The sequence below is a fragment of the Lutra lutra genome, chromosome 8, assembly GCF_902655055.1.
Source record: "Lutra lutra chromosome 8, mLutLut1.2, whole genome shotgun sequence".
In the NCBI taxonomy this organism is placed as follows: Eukaryota; Metazoa; Chordata; class Mammalia; order Carnivora; family Mustelidae; genus Lutra; species Lutra lutra.
This window is the reverse complement of record NC_062285.1, coordinates 27,471,437-27,498,268: the sequence shown is the minus strand read 5'-3', so window position 1 is coordinate 27,498,268 and position 26,832 is coordinate 27,471,437. Positions and strand designations below refer to the sequence as shown.

Below are 26,832 nucleotides of genomic sequence, written 5' to 3'. Positions count from 1 at the left end.
TGTCCTTTGATGTTAACAGCTGATAGGACCTGGGCCTAGGGCAGCCTCCAAACATGCCCACCCTCCCTTCATGACATGGAGAAAAGAAAATCTGCAGTAGGGATGGCTGGGTGGCTCAGTCAGTTAACCGGCTGCCTTTGGTTCAGGTCATGATCCCAGCGCCCTGGGATCGAGTCCCACATCAGGGACCTTGCTCCACAGGAAGCCTGCTTCTCCCTCTGCCTCTGCCTGCCACTCTGCCTGCCTGTACTCTACCTCTCTGACAAATAAATAAATAAAATCTTTAAAAAAAAAAATCTGCAGTAGGAAACAATGAAGACAATAGATGTCCTTCTAATAAAAAAATCCCAGCTAATAAATGGATAAAGATGTGGTACATATATATATGTGTGTATATATATATGAAATATTACTAACAGCCATAAAAAGAATGAGATATTGCCATTGCAACACATGGATGGACCTAAAGAGTATAATGCTAAGTGAAATAAGTCAGAGAAAAACAAATAACATAGGATTTCACTCATATGTGGAATTTAAGAAACAAAACAAGCGAACAAAGAAAAAAGAGACAAACATAAAAGACTCTCAAATACAGAGAACTGGTGGTTGCCAGTGGGGAGGCAGGTGAGCAGGCAGATAAAATAGATAAAGGGGATCAGGAGTAGACATCATGATGAGCACCGATAATGTACAGAATCACTGAATCATCATATTGTACACCTGTCCCTAATATAACATGCTGTATGTTAACTGTACTTCAATAAAAAGTCCTAACTAATTAAAAAAACCTAATAGGAAGTATTTAGGGAATAATTAACAATATAACTTTTTTTACTAAATATAAAATATTACTCAATTATAAAAACAAATAAAATTATAACAAACTGATCTACTAGTTGTCTTTTTATCTCTCAACCATTTTAGAATAACTTTCAAATACTTTTATGTTAAGACTGTAAAGATCATACCATAAATTAAAATAAATTCAGGACAAACTAGCAAGTAAAGATGCAGAAGAAATATCTATTAAGATATTGAGAATTTGGATGATCATTAAAGCATGTATTCACATTACATGGGACATGTTATGTTTCTATTCCAAATCAAATTCCAAAAAAGTGATGGCCTGGAAAGAACAGGAAAATAGAGAACTAAAGAGTAAAGCAGGAGCTCTGTGTATAAAAATTAATCAAGAATTAAATTGTTAGCAAAATAACACTCACCTTGCTCGTCAAGAAGTTTCTTTGTGAGATCCTCAGCTTCATCTCCACCCTCTAACTCCAAGGTGTCATCATTAATTTCTAGATTCTCCAAATCAAGTTCCAAATCATCAGGATTTGATACTTCCTTATTATCTTTAGGTTCTTTTGTCTCTATTTGAAAACAAAGAATCAGTTATCTCTGAATTAAAAGTCATATTGAAATCCTGTCACAAAAACAGATAAGAATTCACAAAACCTTCATCATTTGTCTTAGAATCTACATATATGCCTGGCAATAAACATGAGTATATATTTAATATTCTCAGATTTTATAAAATATAGTATACTCATTGAGAACAAAGACCATAACTTCTTTGATTCTATAAGCCATCTATTAACCGAAGGAATGGGTGGGTGGGTAGATGGATGGATGGATGGATGGAGACATACATGGCATGAGGATCTGTGGTAAAGAGAGGAAAATAAAGTTGATTAGATAAAGTGGACTCAGATTAAGGTGGATCTCAAACTCCATGATGACAAGTTCAGACTTTCTCTTTTACACAGTATGAGCTTTGTTGGGTCATGAGCAGGGGATAACATTTAAATGTGAGGTGACGTGAAAACTGACTTAGCAACAATACACAAGATTAATCAGAAAGACCAGATGCAAAAAGACCAATTGGGGAAACATCCTTATAATTCAGATGTCAGGGGTTAGAGGAAATTAAAAAATGCAACAAAACCAAGGAAAATGGCCAGGAGTTGGTAATAAGGCTCAACAGAAAGGATAAAAATGAAAGCGGAAGTAAACTCAATTTCAACAATATTGCCATAATGTTCAATGGATTACCCTTACTTTTGTATTTGAAAATTTTCATAAATGAAAAAAACAAAAAAGCCTGAGTTCAAGATTTTATGCTTTAAAGAGTAGTAGACTTAGAGTGTCCACTGAAATTATATTTCTCAGCCTCATCTTCTCTTGGAGTCTCTAATCTCGTAATTTCTGCAGTAAAAGCAGAAATGTTTTACTGATATATTATCCCATCCCATATTTGGAAGAATCGAAACTCTAATATGGATTGGTTCTGCTACCTCTATTGGAGACAGTTTTCTCATTCATTTACCCTTCCATTCAACTAACACTTAAATTCTTACATGCTAACTACTGTTCTAAACAACAAGGATACCACTTTGCACAAGATAAAAACCCCTGCCCATATGGAGCATATACTCATTTCCCAGTATTCTCTGATGTCTAGCTATCAAAAAAAACCCAACATTTACTACCAGCTACTATGTATTCAAAACTATGCTAAACTGAACATTCACAAAAAGCATAAATGTGACTCTTGCTCTCAAGAAATGTATAATTTATCCAAGGAAATTAAATTAGTATACACAAGTGAGTCAGAGGAATATGGTAAAGAGAGGATTACAAGCAGAAAACATGACGAGGGAAGGCCATGAAGCAAGAGGACTATCCTGCTGCAGATGCTAAAAAGGCAAAAAAAGTAAGGGTAATGTGGTGTCAGATAATGGAGAGGAAGACCTACACCAAACTGTGCAGGGTCCAAGAGACAAGGTTAACAAGTTTACATTATCTTCCAAATAAATGTAAAGCCATTAAAAGACAGGAGAGTAAAATTAATTTTTAGAATGTACAGAAGGCAGCAAGAGCAAATCCAGGGCAGCCAGGGAGGAAGAATCACACAGTGGCCCAGGTTAAAAGACAACAGTTCTTTAGATTAGAATAGAAGCAGTAAGAACAAAACCAATCTCAGATACATATAAAAGGTTGAAATAAGCAGACTTGATTACTACAGTGACTGCCCCTTCCTCTTCTATCGGACCCTGAAAAACACTGACATTTAAAAGGTCCAATGAAAGTGGAAACTGAAGATAAGTAGAGAAGACAAGAAGGGTTAGTGCCACAGAAGCCACGGAATGGAAATGCTCCACAAAGGAAATAGTAAACTGTGTTGAATGGTTTGAGAGATCAAATGAGACAGAGACTGGAACCTGCCCATGAGATACAGCAACATGAACTTGACTGGTAATTTTCGCAAAAAAAAAAAAAAAAAAAAAAAAAAAAAAAAAAAACAGTTTCGGTGTAGAGGTGAGGCTGGGCCAGACTGAAGTAGACTAATGAGGAAGTAAGATAGTGAACAATCTGCGTGTTTCAAAAGGACTACATAAAAAAGAGACAGGACAGTAGCCAACAAAGGATGGGAGGCCCAGGAGGTTTCAGAGTATTCACAATTTGCTTTGATCTGTTTTGTTTTTTAAAGATGAGAGTATGTTTGAATACTGAGATTAAGGATCCAGTAGAGAGAGGGAAAGAGAGAGAATTTGATATCAAAGAGATAAAAAGGGACAATGGACTGCCACAGGGTTCAGGACAAAGGAGGAAACAAGATTCAGAGCAAGAAGATCACCTGGCCTTATACAGAAGTTGCAGAATTTTACCTTATCACCCAGGGAAGAAACATTGTATAAGCCCTAAGACAGGCAGATTTATAAATTAGAAGGGGTACACTGTTGAGGGAATTATATCTGAAGGCCTCCATCTTCTTTATGAAGTACTATATTGCACATCATCTTCTGCTAAAGAGGGAAGCAGAATGAAAACTGGAGAGAATGAAAATGTATTACGGAGTGTGGGAGAGGGAACTAAGGACAGAGATTTGGTCAAGTTTCCATGCAGTGTTGAGAACCTACTTGAGACTGGTGACCATGAATTTGTCAAGTTATCAAGCTATCAAAATGATCATCTCTAAGAGAACTGAACAGTTTGGATACAGAAATCAATATATGGTGGATGACTGAGTTCATCCAGGGCTGAACTTGACAGGCATGTATGAATGAAGGACAGAAGGAGAAAGAATGTGTAAGAGAAATATTAAAGATGTATAGCAGCATGCAATCTAGAAAAGAAGGTAAGTGAAGGCAGGTGGAAACTACTGGAAGGCCAAAAAAATAAAAAATAAATACAAATTTAAAAATTTTTAAAAACTGAGGAAGCCAAACAAGGGACTAGATGTCTCAAAAGAGGCAGAAGAGGGGCAGTGAGGGTACCTGAGAAGGTAAGGTATAAGGACACAGAGGTATTTAAGTTAGTGGTTTGAGGTAATTTCAGGGCTGGTGCAGTTTGGGAAGATTAATTTCTATCATACCGGTAACAATGAAAGGTAAAGAGAGATGCCTTAAGTTCAAACCAGTTACTAGTAGAAACTGTCCTATAATTTTTTATCCACAGAATACCTCTACCAAATAAAATAGTATTTTCTTTCTTTTAATAAGTTCAACTGCTTAGTCAGTCACCAATTTTGATCTATTCATTCTTGGGTATATTTCTGTACATAAGACCATATCCCCCTTCTCCTTTCATAATACTGTTCACAGGATTGATCTCTTATATTACTAAAACAGAGACTTGCTGGTCCACACCATATTTCTAATTTATCCTATACCACTGACAGAGTAACCTTTTAACAGAAAGTAACAAAACAGTAACAAAAAGCTGTGTATCAATCACATCTATGCATCTATGTTATTTAAACTTCAAATAAGTGATACGGTCTGTAATGAGATAGTTCAAATGAATTTTTCACTACCCTCCAAATTTATTATACCTTCTAAAAAGGCAGAATGAATTATTTGATCCTTATTTCCTCTCCAAATATACTAGATAATTTCAAGCTTCTGTGTCTTTTTTTTTTTTTCATGCCATTCTCTCTACTTGGAAGGTCCACCCCAGTATCTCTTGTCAAAATTCAAGTTAAGCTTCAAAAAGTCTGTCACAAAGGTCCATTTCTGCCACAGAGTTTTATCTGATCTCCAACCATGGTTACTGACCCCATGCGGTTTGTTTTTGTTTTTGTTTTTTAAAGATTTGAGAGAGTGCATGGTGTATGGGGTGGGGGGAGGAGACAAGGGAGAAGAACAGAGAGAATCCCAAACTGACTCCACTATGAGCAAGGAGCTGCATGCTCAGGACTCAACCTCACAACCCTGAGATCATGACCTGAAATCAAGAGTCAGAAGCTTAACTGACTGAGCCACCCAGGTGCCCCCAGCCCCACTGTCTCAACTGCCACAGTTCTTATACTTTTCCTATGGCCCCACTCCTACTTTCCTTCATATTCTAATTCTTTGAGGCCCAGGCTGCTCCCCCTAATGTGACCGTAAGTCCGCAGACTTGCTCATATTTGTCTCGTCCATGTCCCTCAGTACATTATCTCACAAGAGAGGTTGATACCCTAATCCCACTACTTCAAAGAAAAACAAATATTAGAACCCTTCAAGTAAGTCAAACTTGAATGATGCTATGAAAAACCTACCATGGCAGAAAGAAATACTGAGGTAACTAATGTTTTAGAAACTACTCCTCAGGGTTTCAGTTGTACCTATATGAGGAAATGCCTTCTGAGAAACTTTAACTGACAAAACTGAGCAGTAGGTATCTAAAATGAGCTTTTTATATATTTTTTCCTTATACTTCCTGAAACATTTCAAATATTTCAACACTACTTTCCATAAAATATAAAGTAAAATTTATCTTAAGGTAAGAACATCTTTGAGATTAACCAAGAGGTTTTTATATTTTTATGGTACCACAATATAGTACCACATATTTTTATGGTACCACCATCCTATGGCATTCTTACCATAGGATGACCTCAACTCTATCGTTTACACAAAAATAGCCTAATATTTGGAATACTACTCAGCCATCAAAAAATAAAAAGATCTTGCCATTTGCAACAACATAGATGGAACTAGAGGGTGTTATGCTAAGCGAAATAAGTCAGAAAGAGACAACTATCATATGATCTCACTGACTGTGGAATTTAAGAAACAAAACAGGGAATCATAGGGGAAGAGAAGAAAAAAAAAAACATGAAATCAGAGCAGGAGACAAACCACAAGAGACTCTTAAGCATAGGAAACACTAAGGGTTGCTGGAAGGGAGTGGGGTGGAGGGTGGAGTAACTGGGGGATGGACATTAAGGAGGATATGTAATGTACTGAGCACTGGGTATTATGTAAGACTGATGCATTGCTGACCTCTACCTCTGAAACCATTAATACATTATATGTTAACTAAATTTAAATAAAAATAAAATTTTAAAAAATAGCCTGTTTTTCATTTCACATTCAGTATACTTTTGAACTTAGATTCTAAATAATGTCATAAAATGAAATTGTTTTATTACTCTTCTTTCAATTAGTATGCAGCACCACCCTATCCCCCATTTTAAATATATGTTATATATGAAAAAGGAAAACAAAACTGATCCTTTAAAAAAAAGCTTTCAGTTAAAAACTTTAAGTGTTTGGGTGATATGTTACTACATATGTTACCTGTAACATATGCACCACTGTGGTTGGGATATTGACAGTGAGGGATGCTATGTGTGTGTGGAGGGACGGGGGATACGGGAACTGTATACTTTCAGCTTAATTTTGCTGTGAACCTAAAGCTTTAAAGCTCTAAAAAATGAAGTCTAATATTAAAAAAAAAAGTTTTTGTGTGTCAAAGGACATTATCAAGAAAGTAAAAAGACAATCTTCGGAGTGGGAAAAATATCTGCAAATCTGATAAGGGTCTAATATCCAGTATATTTAAAAAATTCTTACAACAATAAGATGACTTAGTTAAAAAATAGACAAAGGACTTAAAAAGAGATACGCAGGGGCGCCTGGGTGGCTCAGTGGGTTAAAGCCTCTGCCTTTGGCTCAGGTCATGATCCCGGGGGCCTGGGATCGAGCCCCGCATCGCACTCTCTGCTCAGAAGGGAGCCTGCTTCCCTCTCTCTCTGCCTATCTCTCTGCCTAGTTGTGATCTCTCTCTCTCTCTCTCTCTCTCTCTCTCTCTGTCAAATAAATAAATGAATAATAAAATCTTAAAAAAAAAAGAGAGAGATATGCAAATGGTCACCAACCACATGAAAACATATGCAACATCACTAGTCATTAGGAAAACATAATCGAAACTACAATACCACCTTTACACCCAGTAGGACGGCTGTAGGAAAAAGAAAATCATAAAACAACAAGTACTGATAAGGATGTAGAGAAATGTAGGAATGTTAACATAGTCCAGCCACTGTAAAACAGTTTGAGAGTTCTAAAAGTTAAACATAGAAGTTTGTATTTCTTAATCCCCTTCACCTATTTCATCCATCCGTCTGCATCCCTCCCCTCTGGAAACCGCCAGTTTGTTGGGTGTATTGATAAATATGTTTCTGTTTTTTTTTTTTTCTTTTCATTTGTTTTTCAGATTCCACATATAAATTGAAATCATATGGTATTTGTCTTTGTCAGACTTCTTTTACTTCGCATAATATTCTCTAACAACAACAACATCCAAATTGTTGCAAATAAGATCTTATTCTATTTTTTTTTTAAAGATTTTATTTATTTGAGAGTGAGTGAGAAAACACAAGTTGAGGGGGCAGGGGAGTGGGGCAGGCAGGGGCAAAGGGAGAAGTAGACCCTCCTGCTGAGCAGGGAGTCCAGATGCAGGGCTCCATCCCAGGACCTTGAGATCATGACCTGAGAGGAAGGCAAACACTTAACTGCCCGAGTACCAGGCGCCCAAGGTTTTATTCTTTCTTATGACTAACATTTCATTTTATATATATGCCATATCCCCTTATCCATTCACATCTATCAACAGGAACTTATTTTGCTTCTACATTCTGACCACTGTAAATGGTGCTACAATAAACATAGGGGTGCATATATCCTTTCAAATTACTGTTTTTGTTCTCCCAAATACCCAATAGTGGAATTAGTGGATTGTATGATATTTCTACTTTTAATTTTTTGAGGAAATTCCATACTGTTTTCCATCTGTAGTACCAATTCATATTCCCACCAATAATAATGAAGATCCCTTTTTCTCCACATTCTCACCAACACCTCTGATTTTTTGTCTTTTTGATACAGGGATTTGGACTGGTGGGAGGTGATATCTCACTCTGGTTTTGATTTGTATTTCCTTGGTGAGTAGTGGTGTTGAGCATCTTTTCATGGTCTATTGGCCATCTATATGTCTTCTTCAAAAAAAGTATATTCAGATCCTCTGCCCATGTTTTAATCAAATTATGTGGCTTTTTGGTGTTGAGTTGTAGGAGTTCTTTATATATTCTGGATATTAACCCCTTATCAGAGATAGCATTTGCAAGTATCTTCTCCCAGTCTGTAGTTATTATAATAACTTTGGATGGTGACAGATGATAACTATACTTACAGTGGTGAGTACCATACAACATACAGAACTGTCTAATCACAATGTTGTACACCTGAAACTAATATAACATGTCAACTATACTTCAACTAAAAAAATAAAAAGCTCAAAGTCCACTGATGTGATACACACACAAAATGAAATATAGTTCAACCATAAATAGGAATGGAGTACTGACAAAAGTACAATGTGAATATACCTCCAAAACATGATGCTAAGAAAAAGACAAGAGATCATACTTTTGTGACTCCAATTATATGACACACTAAAAATAAATCCACAGACACAGAATGCAAATTGATATTTGCCAGGGGTTAGAGAAAGGGAGGAATGCAGAGAAACTGTTTCATGGATATAGGAATGATGGACTGTTTTAGAAGTATGTGTTATAATACCTGCATCAAAAGCAAAGAATATTACTTTCTAGTTTCTAGTGTAAGGCACGTAAATTACTAATCTTAACATAACTCAAAAAGCAGTGTTAACACAGGAATTTAGGGCCCAAGTCATTCATTAACAAGGCTGAAATTTCAGATACACCTCTCACTAGCTGTGTTAAGTTACTTAAACCTGGATAGTTACTCGACCCTTTCGTGCCAGTTTCCTCATCTGAAAACAGGGACAATAACAGTAGCTGCACTTCACAGGATTATTAAGAGAATTAAACAATGTTTTACTTATAAAGTACTAAAATGATGTTTGGCATGAAGTGATTATTAAATAAAAATTACTAGCTATCATTTTTTTACACGAGTTCCCTAATAAATATATCGGATTACGAAAGTACATTTAAAAAAAAATTATCTGGGGCGCCTGGGTGGCTCAGTGGGTTAGGCCGCTGCCTTCGGCTCGGGTCATGATCTCGGGGTCCTGGGATCGAGGCCCGCGTCGGGCTCTCTGCTCAGCGGGGAGCCTGCTTCCCTCTCTCTCTCTCTCTGCCTGCCTCTCTGTCTACTTGTGATCTCTCTCTGTCAAATAAATAAATAAAATCTTTAAAAAAAAAAAAAAATTATCTGCTATCTCTACAAATCCCTGCCACCATTCCCTCCCATTTCCCCCCGCATCTCTAATTTGGCAGAATTCCCTTTAGAAAACATGGTGTGACTGGTATTCAGGACCTTCCACCATGTTAATGATCTCAAAGCTTGTGATTTCTCTAAATTAACTCTCCTTCACAAAGAGTTAGGGTTATCTGGCCTAGAAAGAGTCTTATAGGTAAAGAGCTCCACGGAACTGACACTTCTCCTAACTGGGAAAATTCTCCAACTGGGAGAATTTCAGCTCTTACCAAGATCTCACATGAACTCATTACATTGTAAACAAACATTTTCAAATTATTTCACATTAACATAAATGTTTTGGTACTGTTGAAATTATGTCATCTATCACCCTTTCATGCTCCATTCCATGTTATTCTGTCATTTATTTAATCTAACGACTCAATGTTCATACTGCAAAACTAGTAACTAAAAAAAATACTTTTACAAATATTAATTTAAAATTAATTTTTACAGCACTTAATGTAAAAATTTATCCTCTAGAATTTACCTTTGGAATCATCTTTGTTGGAATCCTTATTCTGACAACTCTTCTCATTATCTTTAAACAAGATGGCTGGAACAAAAGCTTTCAAATCAATGAGGTTCTCATAAAAATTCCGAGCATCTTCATCTTCCCATATACCACCTTCCAAGTCATATTCTCCAGGCTTACCAGGTGTAAAAATATCAATTCCAGGTCCATGCTCTACAAAAAATAAGCCAGAGAAAATTAAAACCATTTCAGGTATAGTATGCAAAACCATGTAACAAGATATTTTCTATTTTACAACTGATGAATCCGGAGTGTTTCAATTAATAGAAGCTTCTTCAATCAACAAATACTCTGGACTGTTCATGTAATCATCTTTAATATCAAATCAGGACAGACTAGAGGACAACATATGTGAAAGATGCTTTTTCTCTTATATAAGAAATACATAAGCCTCGCCATTCCTAAAATATTCACATCTCCCATAAAGCATTTTTTTTATGACTCCCAACCCTCTGTACCACTTATAATCACAATTATCTTCCTAAGTAGACCAAAAAATATTTAAGATTTTTTTTTAAGCAATCCCTGTACCCAATGTGGGGCTCAAAGTCACAACACTGAGATCAAGAGTCACATGCTCTCTGGGGTGCCTGGGTGGCTCTGGGGGTTAAGCATCTGCCTTGAGCTCAGGTTCCTGAGATCGAGCCCTGTGTCAAGCTCCCCTGCTCAGTGGGGAGTCTGCTTCTCCCTCTGCCCTCACCCCACTCGTGTGTGTGTGTGTGTGTGTGTGTGTGTGTGTGTGGGCGCGCACGCACACGCGCACGCACACGCCCCCTCCCTCCCTCAAAAAAAAAAAAAGAGTCAATGCTCTGCCAATTGTGCCAGTCAGGTGCCCCAGAAGTAAACCATAAGTTTCTATTTAAGCTTTGGTATGATTCTTTGGTATAATCCGTGGTATAAGGCAGGTTGCTATAAAGTGTCAAGTGATAAATAACTGAAAAAGAACAGAAGAAGAAAAAATAAGAAAATATTTCAGTAGATGGTAGAAAACCACACTAATATTTGCACATGTACATGCACACACACACACACACACACAGAATCTACCTTTTACATACAACTATAACTTCTTAAAATCAGAAGAATAAAATTAATATCCAACTTCATGACCATGAGATCACTCATGAATTTATCTATTCTCACTGTGCTTCTCTCCTAACTAGAACTGTAAGTAGGAGAATGATCATATAGATTAAAAATAACCATAAGAGGAATGCCTGGGCTCAGCTGGTTAAGCAACCACCTTCAGCTCAGGTCATGGTCCTGGAGTCCCAGGATTGAGTCCCACAAACTAAGCAGGGAGTCTGCTTCTCCCTCAGACCCTCCCCCTTCTCATGCTCTTTCTCTTTCTCTCAAATAAATACATAAAATCTTTAAAAAAAAAAAAAACAACCGTAAGAAAATGATTCATTTCATAGCAAAAACAAGACCAAGTACAAAAATCAACACAACACTGGCTCCCTAGCACACTCCTTATATGCCTTACAGCACATATATTTAAACACAGAGCACCAAACCTATATAGTATAAAAGACTGATAAATTTATAACTTTTGTGCAATGAAAAATATAAACAAGGGCGCCTGGGTGGCTCAGTGGGTTAAGCCACTGCCTTCGGCTCAGGTCATGATCTCAGGGTCCTGGGATCGAGTCCCGCATCGGGCTCTCTGCTCAGCAGGGAGCCTGCTTCCCTTCCTCTCTCTCTGCCTGCCTCTCTGCCTACTTGTGATCTCTGTCAAATAAATAAATAAAATCTTTTAAAAAAAATTAAAAAAAATATATATGAACAAAAGTGAAGACAAACAAAATTGAAGACAATACTGGCAATATTCATACAAAGAAATTAATATTCTTTTTTTTTTTTTTTTTTTTCAGCATAACAGTATTCATTATTTTTGCACCACACCCAGTGCTCCATGCAATCTGTGCCCTCCACAATACCCACCACCTGGTGCCCCAACCTCCCACCCCCCACCCCTTCAAAATTCCCAGATCGTTTTTCAGAGTCCATAGTCTCTCATGGTTCACCTCCCCTTCCAATTTCCCTCAACTCCCCTCTCCATCTCCCCTTGTCCTCCATGCAGAAATTAATATTCTTAACATAAAGAGGCCTACAACCAAAGACCAAAATCCCAATAGAAAATGGATAAAGCCCCTGAACAGGTTAAGTAAAAGACCGTATGAAAAGAACCTTAACCTCAATACTAAAAAGGATAACGTTAAATAAAACTAACATTTATCACTGCAACACATTAGATTATGTTTAAAAGACTGATATAAGCAAATGTTGACAAGCCCACAGGGAAATAAGCACTCTCTTATCTAGAGTATAAATTAACACAGCATTAAGGATTGTCATCTGTCAGTATCTATCAATATTTATTTTATTTTATTTTTAACATTTTATTTACTTATTTTTTTTTTAAAGATTTTATTTATTTATTTGACAGAGAGAGATCACAAGTAGACGGAGAGGCAGGCAGAGAGAGAGAGAGAGAGAGGGAAGCAGGCTCCCTGCTGAGCAGAGAGCCCGATGCGGGACTCGATCCCAGGACCCTGAGATCATGACCTGAGCCGAAGGCAGCGGCTTAACCCACTGAGCCACCCAGGCGCCCCTTATTTACTTATTTGACAGAGAGATAAAGAGCACAAGCAGGTGAGCAGCAGGCAGAGGGAGATGGAGAATCAGGCTCCCCTCTGTGCACAGCCCAACATGGGGCTCACATGGGGCTCAATACCGGACTCTGGAATCATGACCTGAGCTAAAGGCAGGCGCTGAACCACCCAGGCGCCCCAGTATCTATCAATATTTAAGATCAGTATAATCTTTGATCCTGTAAGATTCCCTCCAGGAATCTATACCAAAGAAATAAAAGAAAATGTGAATATGATTTATAAGGATATTCACTGTAGCACTGTTTGTAACAGAGCAAAACTGAACAGAATCTAAATATCTACCAATAAGGGCTGACAAAATGCATTTATACACTCTGTAATATTAATGAGACACTAAAAGAATGAAGCATATTTATCTTAATTCAGTAATTTCTCAAAAATATGTTATTGAAATAGAAAAGTTAATACAAAATAACATACTATATAAATTAACAAGAAAGCTATGTATCAAAATCTGATTATGTATTTTACATATGTATTTTGTACTAAAAAGTCTGGATAGAGGCATATTAAACTGTTAACCATTGATAGCTTGGAAAGCAGAATGCATAAGACAAGAGACTTTCACTTTCTACTCTGTAATATCCATGAATATTTTACATATATGAAAAATGCATTTGCACAGTAATTATAAATTAAGAAAAAATCAACTTCTGAGAAGCAAAAAAATGCTACAAAGTCGAAAAGCAGTAGATAATCACAGGAAACTATTTGCAATGCATATGACAAAGAATAATTTCTTAAATATGCAAAGTGCTTTTATACTTTAATTAAAAATAGATAAATATTTGATTAAAAAGAAAAGGCAGGGGTAAAGGATTCAAAGTATATCAACAAGTATGTCACAGAGAAACAAACATATATAAAACAGCCAATGAACTTAAAGAAAAGATGCTCAACCTCACTCAGAAGATAAAAGTCAAGAACTACAATACAGTAAGAACGTAAGGAAAAACTCATTCTCACATAGCTAGTAGCATGTAAATTTCTCTGGAAGAATATTTAACTTTATATATTTAAACATAAAATACATATACCCTATGGAAGTATTGAATCACTATACTGTACACCTGAAACTAATATTACACGATATGTTAAATGACTGGAATTTTTAAAAAACTTAAAAAATAAAAATAAAATGTAAAAAAGAGAGTAGTTGCAGAACAGTATATATAATACAATCTCATTTCAGCAGGGCAGGAACCTGTATTCTGATCACTTAAAAGTTCAGGCCTCGGGACGCCTGGGTGGCTCAGTTGGTTGGACAACTGCCTTCGGCTCAGGTCATGATCCTGGGAGTCCCGGGATCGAGTCCTGCATCGGGCTCCAGCTCCTGCATCCAGCTCCATGGGGAGTCTGCTTCTCCCTCTGACCTTCTCCTCGCTCATGCTCTCTCTTACTGTCTCTCTCTCAAATAAATAAATAAAATCTTAAAAAAAAAAAAATTAAAAAAAAAAAAAAGTTCAGGCCTCTTCAGACCAAGATGAGGTACCAGTGTTCTAAAACAACTAAAAAAGGGGCGCCTGGGTGGCTCAGTGGGTTAAGCCGCTGCCTTCGGCTCAGGTCATGATCTCAGAGTCCTGGGATCGAGCCCCGCATCGGGCTCTCTGCTTGGCAGGGAGCCTGCTTCCTCCTCTCTCTCTGCCTGCCTCTCTGCCTACTTGTGATCTCTCTGTCAAATAAATAAATAAAAAAAAAATCTTAAAAAAAAAAAAAAAAAAACAACTAAAAAAAAACCAACCAGACAATACATACATAAGCTTTTGAACAGGATATAAGATAGCACAGGAAAGTGATTCCTAGAGAGAAGAAACAAAAAACCTGAGCCCTACAATTAACTCCTATAGCTTATTGCCTGATAAGATTTTCCAGGGTAGGGACGCCTGGGTGGCTCAGTTGGTTAAGCAGCTGCCTTCGGCTCAGGTCATGATCCCAGCGTCCTGGGATCGAGTCCCACATCGGGCTCCTTGCTTGGCGGGGAGCCTGCTTCTCCCTCTGCCTCTGCCTGCCATTCTGTCTGCCTGTGCTTGCTCTCTCTCCCTCTCTCTCTGACAAATAAATAAATTTAAAAAAAAAAATCTTTAAAAAAAAAAAAAAAAAAGATTTTCCAGGGTATAGCCAAGTAAGGGAGAAGTAAAGCAGACCCCAGAAGTCTCGGTGAGATGAAAACAACAGAAGCTGAGAGTGTGGCCAGACTCTAGCCCATGTGGCCAGATACTGCAGGACAGAGTGCCGCAGAGAAGAAAAGCACAGAGACAGACCTTAAAGATCAGTAGAGGTCTCCTCCTGAATGTTCAGCAGAATACTGATCAGCCCCTATGTCTGAGGGAATTTGTTGAGATTGGGAAAATAACTACTATGAATCTTCATAGAATATTCATGGGAAATCAAATAGAGTATAGAAGGATATTGCTTCTGTAATAGGGAAAATTAGCCCTAGACTAAAGGCTGCTCTGATCCCAACTAACAAAGCCAACCTGAAAAGGGTAAAACTGTTTCAAAGTAGCTTAACTGTGCCCCAGAATGAAGGTCAATGATATTTCTAAGAATACAAAAATATCGGGGCGCCTGGGTGGCTCAGTGGGTTAAAGCCTCTGCCTTTGGCTCAGGTCATGATTCCAGGGTCCCGGGATCGAGCCCCGCATTGGGCTCTCCACTCTGCGGAGAGCCTGCTTCCTCCTCTCTCTCTCTGCCTGCTTCTCTTCCTACTTGTGATCTTCGTCTGTCAAATAAATAAATAAAATAAAGACTTAAAAAAAAAAAAGAATAGTGTTTAAAAAAAAAATACAAAACTATCCAGCAGTTATCCAATTTAAATATGATGAAAAGGCAAAATGTAGGAAAAATACAAGAGCTGTAGAGAAGATAAATCACTTAATTAAAAACCAACACAGAAATGATATATATGATAAAATTAGTAAATAAGGACATTAAAACAGATATTCTAACTATATTTCATATACTCAATAAACTAGGAGATAGACTAAGCATGTTTGAGACCATGGAAAATATAACAAGCTTCTAGAAATAAAAATTACATCTCTAATATTAATAATACGGGGCACCTGGGTAGCACAGCTGATCATCAGACTCTTGGTTTCAGCTCAGGTAATGATCTCAGCATTGTGAGATCAAGCACAAGATCAGCACAGAGTCTGCTTGAGATTCTCTCTCCCTCTCCCACTCTGCCCCTTCCATTTGTGCTTTCTCTCCCTCTTAAATAAATCTTTTTAAAAAAGATTAATAGTATATCAGACACTGTAAAATAAAAGACTAGTGAATTTGAAGACACAGCAATAGAAACTATCCAATACAAAACACAGAGAAAAAAGTATTATAGAATAAAAAGGACAACTTCAAACCACCTAACATAGTTATAATTACATCTCTGTAGCAGGTGGAAGAGTAACAGAAAATATATTTGAAGAAAAAAGGGTCAGGATTCTCTGAATTTGATGAAAATTATAAACTCAAAGATTCAGGAAATCCAATAAAGAAAACCACACCTAGCCACATCATAATTAAGAAATTTTAAAGCAGCCAGAGGAAAAATACACAATATGTAAAAATAAATAAATAAATAAATAATTTAAAAAGTATTCAAAGAAAAAAAAGTCACCCTAAAATTCTATACCTGGTTAAAATATCTTTTTAAGGGGCGCCTGGGTGGCTCAGTGGGTTAAGCCTCTGCCTTCAGCTCAGGTCATGATCCCAGAGTCCTGGGATCGAGCCCCACGTCGGGCTCTCTGCTCAGCAGGGAGCCTGCTTCTCTCTCTCTCTCTCTCTCTCTCTCTGCCTCCCTCTCTGCCTACTTGTGATCTCTGTCAAATAAATAAATAAAATCTTTGAAAAAAATATATATATCTTTTAAAATGAGGACAGAATTTTGTGTTGGCCTATTACCTCTGGAAAATGCCTAAAAATACTTTTCAAGTCATTTAACATTAAAAGAACTACCTTAGGGGCGCCTGAGTGGCTCAGTGGGTTAAAGCCTCTGCCTTCGGCTCGGGTCATGATCCCAGGGACCTGGGATCGAGCCCCACGTCGGGCTCTCTGCTCCGCAGGGAGCCTGCTTCCTCCTCTCTCTCTCTGCCCGCCTCTCTGCCTACTTGTGACCTCTCTCTCTCTCTAATAACTAAATAAAATCTTTAAAAAAAAAAAAAAAAAAAGAACTACCTTAAATTTCAGTAGAAATAAATCAATACCAAATCAATGCCAAACAATATCAAAGATTTTGGTTCTAAAATGCAATAAATATACTGAAAAGTTCCAAGAAGCCTGCCAGATTAAAACAAACACAAATTATACAGTGGAACTTCTTTTTTTTTTTTTTTTTAAGATTTTATTTATTTATTTGACCGATGGAGATCAAGAGTAGGCAGAGAGAGACAGAGAAACAGGCTCCCTGCTGAGCAGAGAGCCCGATGTGGGACTCGATCCCAGGACCCTGGGATCATGACCTGAGCCGAAGGCAGAGGCTTTAACCCACTGAGCCACCCAAGCGCTCACGGTGGAACTTCTTTTAAAAAACCAAAAATTTTGAGGTTCACTGATGAAGGGATATAAAAATTAGTAGGCATTATACACATGATTATATATAAATTTAATAAAATAAATACATTCACACTATACACTATGTGTTTCTTATTGAGATGTAAAATACAAAATATCTTTTGGTATTATAGAAGGCTATCTTGCAAATACTTTACTCTTAAAATTCTTAAGTGAACAGGATTGCCAGATAGCTTGAGGATTAGTAACACATTAACACACCTACTAATGTAAATATAATTATTATATAAAGTAGCTGATGTGACAGATTAATGTATTAAGAGCCCTACCAACCTAAGGACAATCAAAATGGAACTTTAAAACACCTTTGAAATAGTATGGAAAACTCATCTCACAAAATGATAAACAATTTATCTCACAAAACTGTAAGGTAACTTTTAATTCTAAATAACAATTTAAGATACTGTATCATTCAAAACAAATAGATTAAAAATAAATATAAAAAATATTAGAATCCCAAAAATCCATTCCACCTTATGAAAAATAAAATGAATCCTTTTTATAACCCCAACTATGGTTTAAGACAGGCCCCTAGTGGAGGTACCTGGGCTGCTCAGTTGGTTAAGTGTCCAACTCTTGGTTTTCGCTCAGGTCATGATCTCAGGGTTGTGGGATCTAGCGCAGTGACCTGCTCCACCCACGCTCAGCACAGAGTCTGCTTGAGATTCTTAGATTCTTTCCCTCTCCCTCCCGCTCTTTTCCTCCCTGCCCACTGAAATGTGCTTGCTCTAATAAATAAAATCTTAAAAAAAAAAAAAGAGGCCCCTGTTGGATATAATTCAAAGATACCTAATATAAAAGAACCCGAAGGACTGCATCATAAAATCATGAGTTAATTATTGTTCTCTGAGTGCAAAGCCTTTTCCATTCATAGGAGTGTTTCAAATAGCAGCTTTTCAAAGTCCTTATTAGGTCTTTTTTTTTTTTTAAGATTTTATTTATTTATTTATTTGACAGACAGAGATCACAAATAGGCAGAGAGGCAGGCAGAGAGAGAGGGGGAAGCAGGCTCCCTGCTGAGCAGAGAACCCGATGCGGGGCTCGATCCCAGGACCCTGGGATCATGACCCGAGCCGAAGGCAGAGGCTTTAACCCACTGAGCCACCCAGGCGCCCCCAAAGTCCTTATTAGGTCTTAACACTGTACTTCATTTAAAACATTTTAAAGGCATGTTTAAAACTTAAATTTTCAATACTATACACCTGACAAAGTAAAGACAAGTGATAGTGCTTACTGAAAAATCACAATGTTTTTAGGGCTATCTTACCTTCTGGTGTTGGTTTGTCTTGAGGAAGATCTGGCATATTTTCATCCAAGAGGTCTGCTAAGGATTGAGAATTTGCCAGCAGCTTCTGATATGACATAGCAAATTCCTCATACTGTTTATGTCTATCTTCACTTAGCTCCCCTTTAGAATGGAGAATACGCCTATAAACAAATGATGAAATAATCTGATAATCTCATCAAAATACATGCGATCATGTATTGTTACACTGGGAATGTTCCATAAAATTTTATCACATAAGCTTTTTGTATATTTTCTTCAATTTATTTTTATTAACATTTTCAAGATGTATCTGAAAATTAAAACTGGTATAATCAAATTCACCTAAGCAATTAAATTTCAACATTAATTCTTCAAAGGTGATTGTGATTAACTATGCCTGCAGAAATGTAAAATTTGACAATGCCACTAATTAAAAATTATTTTAAAAGTATTTTGTTAAAAATACTCCCTTTAGATAGTTAATCAAAAATACTTAACATACCTAAAAAAGTTACTATTCAAAACAACAGGTTATAAAATCAGTATCCTTAAATTTTTTTTACAATGATTTGAATCAAGATTTTTTGAAAAAGCCCACATCTCAGTTTACTGTACAAGTACTGGTTATTTATCCATTTAATGAATATTAATGGAGCAACACACTTAAGCAAGGCCAGGCCATCTCAGGAACAGAGAATACAACTAGTCTTCCACTCTACAAACAAATCACTAATAAGCCACCCATAATCAGAAATACAGAACTATTGAAAATTTTCAAAATGAACAGTGAAATAAAAATCTTACTATATAAACAGATAGCTGAGATGTCTATACCTGCATCTATTTATGACTAAGTACATACATAATAACATGTGAAATGTAAAACCTTACTGCAAATACAGTATGTTTCAAAAAGCCAATTATAAATATAAATAAAGTTATTTTCAAAATATGCAAAAGTTTTTTATTACTTGTCATTTGAGTTTTCTTATGAACAAGGAAGAAAATGAGGTGTTTTTTGGTGATGTTATCTTATTAAGAGTTACAGAAAATAAAGTGAAAAACCATGCCTAAATGTATTCATCCCAGCTTACCTAGAACAATTTCCAAATTTTCCTATCTTACCCGATTTCTACCCACATAAACTTTTGTTTAAATGCTATAACATTCCAGCCAACATTTTCTAAGTTAGGAATATCAGCTCCCATTATAAGCACAGGGTAGATCAACGCATAGGATACTATTCGTTAAATCCAATCTTCTGTTTTCAAATCCAGCCTATTAGGAATCCAAAACGAAGAATTTTCACTCATTTTCTTACTATTTAAAAGTACATTAGTATCATTCAACGAACAAGAATAGAGTTTCTCTCTTTAACCACTGATTTCAAACTAATTTTACAGGAAAAAATTCTTTCAGTAAGTTTTATGAATGAATTCTAAACCCAAAACATTCAAAAACACTGAACTCATGAAAGCAATGACTATTACTCTGAATGAGGAAGCCTGTTAGAACTTTTAATTAGAAGTTGTATCATTTTTGAAGATAAAAAAGACACTAAAATTAAGTAAATTGTTTAAATTAATACTCAAAAGTAGCCTATTCTAAAATGTTCTGCAGTGTACTATTAGAAAAAATGTTAGTCAATAAAAACTTCAGTTTATTCTGTAAGATTTACTGTAAGATTAACTATAAGATTATGTTCAGAGTGATAGTAACAGTCCTGAGAGATTTCAAAACATCTACTGACAATTAAGATGCAAAATTACTTCAGTACTTGAAAAGAAATTGGAAAACATCTCAAAATAACAGAACCTGGAACTTTCTCTAACAAGTTCTGACATTCTAGTAATCTGAAGAACATATATGCAGTTTTAGGTTATACATTCACCAAGCATTTATAATATATAAACAGTAATAAAGTGATGACTATTTTATCACAACGTAAAAGACTGATACTTTCTCCAATATCAATCTCATTTTCAAACATCTGCCTGTGACTTCGCAGTCGATCAATTAACAGTGATTTAATTCTATGATAGTTCCCTCTGTACACAATCCAGTTCCTTTCCAATCACCCTAAAACAAATTAGAAATTCTGAAGCTCCAGAGGTAATTCCCACACTCCCCCAAAGCTCAATTCCATGATCAAATTTTTTAACAGTACTATTTTACCTAACTGCTTAACTTACATGTGCTTAGGTCAAACCTAGCGAGAACAGTCCTCAGGACAAAAGCTTAGGTTTTGGTAGATGTATTTTCTAATCATCTCTTACACTAAAAGCTTAGCAAGCAGCACAAGATATCAATGAAATGGCATTGGAAGAGTTCTGTCATACACAAAATTTACCTAGTCCTACATATTTTCCTTGACCATTTATTTAATATATTTACTAAGCATCAGACTAAACATACAACACCTCGTAAGACTATAAATTTCAAGCAGAGAAATAAATGCATCATAGGTACCTGAACATTCAAAATCCCTAGAGTCATTTAGAAGTGCCCATCAAATTAAAATGAAACAACTTTTAATGACTGTACCATACATGGCAGTTTTTTATGTTTATGAAATCCCCTGGAAAAGATTTTCAGTTTGATTAACTTTTTTAGAAGACCTATATGAGGGAACTAAACATTATGCAGCACATTTGACCAAAGTACCTACTCTCTTGTATAAATCTCACCAAATTTTCTTATGAGAATTCCATGGGACTATATCACTATGCAAAATCAAGCTAAATACATGATTTATCGCATATCATTTTAATTACAATCTCTTTAGAAGGACATATATTCAGAAAGTTGAATAGAAGCCATTCTTTTTGAGATGGTCATAAATTAGAGGTTAGCAAACTATTTCTGCAAAGTGTCCAGATATAAGTATTTTAGGCTTTACAAACCACACATTCTTTGTTGCAGCTACTCAACTCTGCTGATACGGCACAAAAGCAGCCATAGATAATACATAAACAAATGAGCATGACTATGTTCCAATAAAACTTTATCTATGGACACTGAAATTTGAACTCATATAATCTTAGTATTTCACAAAATATTCCTCTTTTGATTTTTTTTCTAACCATTCTTATTCTTAGCTCACCAGCTGTTTTAAAAAATAGTGGTGGGTCTACCTGGCCTGTGGGCCATAGTTTGCCAATCCGTGCTATAATTAGAGTTCACTGAATCATTATCTGTTAAATGTATTGCAAGTGAGTACATTCTCTCTCATGACATCACTATAAAATAGGGAGTTACTGGGAGCATTTTAAAGATATAAAAAAGCAATGAAAACAAAATTAATTCCAAATCTTATTCATTATAATAAAAATACAAGATAGTAGACCTCCTTCACTCGATGATGAGTTATCACTATCTGGAAGCAATCCTAAGGTACATCAATCTTTGATTTCCAGTGTTTTTTATATTACTAATTCAACACTGTAAAGCTGACAGAAAATATCAAATAGTCCATTCTTGAATGGAGCATTCTCTCTCATAAGAAAAGTCATAAATGCCTCAAAAAAATTCTATTAAAAGACATATTTTTGTTTTGTTTTCCTTTTTAAATCTTTTTTTTTTTTTTAAAGATTTTATTTATTTATTTGACAGAGAGAGATCACAAGTAGACGGAGAGGAAGGCAGAGAGAGAGAGAGGGAAGCAGGCCTCTTGCTGAGCAGAGAGCCCGATGCGGGACTCGATCCCAGGACCCTGAGATCATGACCTGAGCCGAAGGCAGCGGCTTAACCCACTGAGCCACCCAGGCGCCCCTCCTTTTTAAATCTTTCTTATTGCTTGACACTCTTGTTCTTTTATTTTATATACTGTTTACTGTTGTTTTGCATTGTTTTAAAAATACACATTTTCAAAATCATCAAAAGGCACAAGAGAAATTCTCATCAAGTCTTTCTGAAGGATTAAGCAGGCAATATATTACAAATAATAAACTCGCATTTATACTTATAATGAGCCAGATACTGGTATTAAAAGTGCTTTTACACATGAATTCACTGCATCACTCATATTTATCTCAGAGGTAGACTGCTATTATTCCATTTCACAAAGAGAAAACTGAAGCATAGAGATGTGAGATAACTTGCCAAGAATTACAGAACTGAGTAAATAACAGATCTAAGATTTGAACCCAAGGAGACTGGCTCCAGAGTCCATGCTTACAACTATTAGACTATACTGCCTCCCAAATTAAAATTACCCACTTGGTACCCTATACTGAAATCAGAATGTCTCTCAAATGCATATATCAACAGCAAGCCTTCTCACACTGGGGTGTTTATTTTATATTCCTTCGGGTTCTTCTGTTTGGATCTCACTTGGTAAGTACTTAGAGGCTACTGTGTTTACCAGACACTTTAAAATCAAGTACAAATACTAAATGGAGATGAAGATGAGTAATATGGAAATTGTGAAAAGTACAATATGACGAGGTATGAAAGAACTTTATCTGTCACTTGCTATATAAATCACAATGGGCAAGCTCTTTAATCCCTTGATCTGATCACCTTCAAAACAGAAGTATTTCTGGGGCGCCTGGGTGGCTCAGTGGGTTAAGCCGCTGCCTTCGGCTCAGGTCAGGATCTCAGGGTCCTGGGATCGAGTCCCACATCGGGCTCTCTGCTCACCAAGAAGCCTGCTTCCCTCTCTCTCTCTCTCTCTCTCTGCCTTCCTCTCCATCTACTTGTGATCTCTCTCTGTCAAATAAATAAATAAAATCCTTAAAAAAAAAAAACAAAAAAAAAAAACAACAGAAGTATTTCTTTCAAGGGTACTATGAAGGTCAATTAAAATCAAACACGTGATGCACTTTATCAATGTACAACAGTATTTTAATGAGAAAAAAATGCCACAGCCCACTGTGAAAAAGGTAAGATCTTCAATGCCAAATATTATTTGATCTTGTATTAGCCAAATTAAAAAAGAAAAGAAATCTTGGCAAGAACACAGAAAATCCATTTTAGCTTTGAGCTAATACAGTCATGCAAAATAACACAGAACACATGGCCAAAATCTTGAAAAAAATAATCATAAAGCAGACTATGAAAAACAACTAAGTTTCACTTGTCTCCTTTAGCAATTAGTCAAATTTTCAAGCCAATGAAATTTTCTTTTGGTTTCATTTTACAATTTGGTTATGGGGTGCCTAGATGGCTCAGCTGGTTAAGCAACTGCCTTCGGCTCAGGTCATGATCCCAGGGTCCTGGGATTGAGCCCTGTGTTAGACTCCTTGCTCAGAAGGGAGCCTGCTTTTCCCTCTTCCTCTGCCTGCTACTCCACCTGCTTGTGCCTGCTCTCTGTCAAATAAATAAATAAAATTTAAAAAAAAAATTTGGTTATGGGTGTCTTAAAATCCTGTATGAAAAGACACTAAGCATAATAAGCATAACTACTCAATCAAGTATTTATTAAATAACTGTCAAAGCCATTGAATGAGAGAGAATTTCAGGAAAGATGTAACAATTTTAGAGTACTTACAAAATCGTTAAAGCCTCGTTGAGCCTTAAGTACAGTGAAAGAACATCTTAATAGTGCTTAAATGCTATACAATTTATCAAACATTCCACCTATAAAAGCAAGGTACAACTTACCTAGAAGGAAAGAGGAAGGTAAAAGCAACACTACTTAATTTTACATTATTGTGCTTTTAAGTTTTAACACTGGCAAAGTAATACTGCATGAATTTGCAATAAATGAAATAAATCTCCGATTTTATTAACAATGGAGAAAGCCTACATTCTACTTATCTTTCTCCTATACTTTCAATCAAATCACTTAGCACTGTCTGAACACGTTATCATAAAGGTCCTATTCACCACTACTGAAAAAAGAAACTTTTGCCACCATTCCCACCAGTTAGGGAGAAAGAAAGAAATTAAGACATTTCAAAATTATTCAAGCAAGAACTGACTTAATATATGAATTCATGATTTCACTTCTGCAAGAAACAGTTACATATTAAATTATATCTAATAAAATTAAATAATTTCTTCAATTTTTATTAAATGCCAAAAAATAGTAGGCCATATTACCTTCATGAGGATAATATCTCATAGCACAAAGCATTTTAAGTAAAAAGAGCACTGAATATTATAAAAAGCAAAACCTACCAAGTTAAAGCTATTAACTCTAAACTGGCAGATGTTACCAGATATTTTCAAATGTGTAAGTATTAATTATACTTCCCAGGATCAATAACTTAATCAAAATGTATTTTAAAAGTTCTTTGAGGTACAAAAGGCTAACAAGGTCAAATTTATGAGAATTCACCAAATCCTAAGGTCAGCTGTATTACTTGCTTATAGGGGCTTTGAAACAGAACTAGCTATCTAATACCTGTAGTATCAGCCCACGTAACATGAGAAAAGAACAGCTAAGGCTCAACAGGTCTTATCCAGTCACTGTCTTCATTCACTCATTAGTGTCTCTTAGAAAATACCAGAGATTTTATTATTCTATTTTTTTAATTTGGCTGAAAGAATTCTTAAGTATAGACTTTAATGAGTATAGACAAAGACTTCACAACCTCTATGAACAGTGCCATCTCCCAAGTTAATTAAAATGACCCAAAGCATTTAGGTCTCACAGACTGAAAATAGAAAGCATTTTTTTAACTGTCATTATTAAGATATTGAATAAAGGCTTAAAGTAATTTAACCGCATGAGTCTTAAATATCCGCTAGCTCAGCACTGAGATTTCCAGCATCAACATGCCTAAAAGAAACCTTACTGGGTAGACTATTGTCCACAATTGTTCCCATGATGTAGAATAATCTCAAAACACCTACTGGGTAATGACCAGGAAGGGGAAACCTTGGGAAACTGGTCATTTTAACAGTATACTGTGATGTACTAATACTAGGCCAAGGGACTCCACTAATCCATTCCTCATGTTCTCTCGGTCAGTCAGGTATTCAAATCTACACTACAGAGGCTGCTCAATTTAAAGCTATCCTAAGGCATGAGTTATTTATTAAGCTATAGGCCAATTATTTTCTATACTGTGATTAAGACTTTCCCATCTCCCTGGCTGCCTGAATGGCTCAGTCAGTTAAGCAGCTGCCTTCAGCTCAGGTCATTTTGCCAGGGTCCTGGGATCAAGCCCCACACTGGGCTCCCTGCTCAGCAGAGGACCTGCTTCTCCCTCTTCCTCTGTCACCTGGCTTGTACTCTCACTCTCTCTCTGTCAAATAAATAAAATCTTAAAAAAAAATTTTTTTCCCATATCCCAAATTATTACATCTAAGTAGACAGTATCCCATGATAAAATGACTGCTACAATGCTAGGTCAATTTATACTAGGTAAATAACCTCCTCTAATAACCACACGTTAACAGTTCTCTTTATTTTTTTTTTTTAAAATTTTTTTTTTAAAGATTTTATTTATTTATTTGACAGAGAGAAATCACAAGTAGGCAGAGAGGCAGGCAGAGAGAGAGGAGGAAGCAGGCTCCCCGCCGAGCAGAAAGCCCGATGTGGGGCTTGAACCCAGGACCTGGGATCATGACCTGAGCCGAAGGCAGCGGCTTAACCCACTGAGCCACCCAGGCGCCCCAACAGTTCTCTTTAAATGAGTAAAAATTTCTAGGTAAAGGCCACAAAATCATGCTCTTAACACTACATCCCATTCAAAATTTTCATGACGACTTGAATAATATAAAAGAACAGATCTGCTTATCAAAGGTGAATGGGACCAGCATGTAAGTACATAATAATATAGACAGCAGATAATAACATAATCAATATTCAAAATTATCATTAGGATAAAGTAATATGCCAAAAACATCTAAATAAAGTTGAAAGAGGGGCGCCTGGGTGGCTCAGTGGGTTAAAGCCTCTGCCTTCGGCTCAGGTCATGGTCTCAGGGTCCTGGGATCGAGCCCCGCATCGGGCTCTCTGCTCAGCAGGGAGCCTGCTTCCTCCTCTCTCTCTGCCTGCCTCTCTGCCTACTTGTGATCTCTGTCTGTCAAATAAATAAAATCTTTAAAAAAAAAATAAAATTAAAAAGTTGAAAGAGGTAAATGCATTCAGATTTAAGAGATGATTTCCACTAGTTCAAGGTGAAGAACTGGTCTGGCAGCGGTTCATTTGAGAAATTAATCTTCTGGTATATACAAGTTCACAGTCAAAAGAATGACAAGGCAGCTATAAAAAGCAATGGAATCTGAGGTTACAGTAGGAAAAAAATGCATCCAAAACGAATGTCCTAAGGATAGGCGTGTAGGAATCATGCAACAAGCTGAAGGAAC

At 36.3% G+C, this 26,832-nt stretch overlaps 1 protein-coding gene across 3 annotated transcripts in view; it reads right to left on the bottom strand.

Annotated features, from left to right (window-relative positions):
* The window catches only part of UPF2 (UPF2 regulator of nonsense mediated mRNA decay), a 115,507-nt gene that overhangs the window by 75,558 nt on the left and 13,117 nt on the right, over window positions 1-26,832 (bottom strand). For all 3 annotated transcript variants that reach the window (XM_047740860.1, XM_047740861.1, XM_047740863.1), the window contains exons 4-6: window positions 18,571-18,731; window positions 10,012-10,209; window positions 1,227-1,376 (exon numbers count right to left, since the gene is read on the bottom strand). In XM_047740860.1, the coding sequence (XP_047596816.1) occupies window positions 1,227-1,376; window positions 10,012-10,209; window positions 18,571-18,731 (509 nt within the window). The remainder of the gene's footprint in view (window positions 1-1,226; window positions 1,377-10,011; window positions 10,210-18,570; window positions 18,732-26,832) is intronic.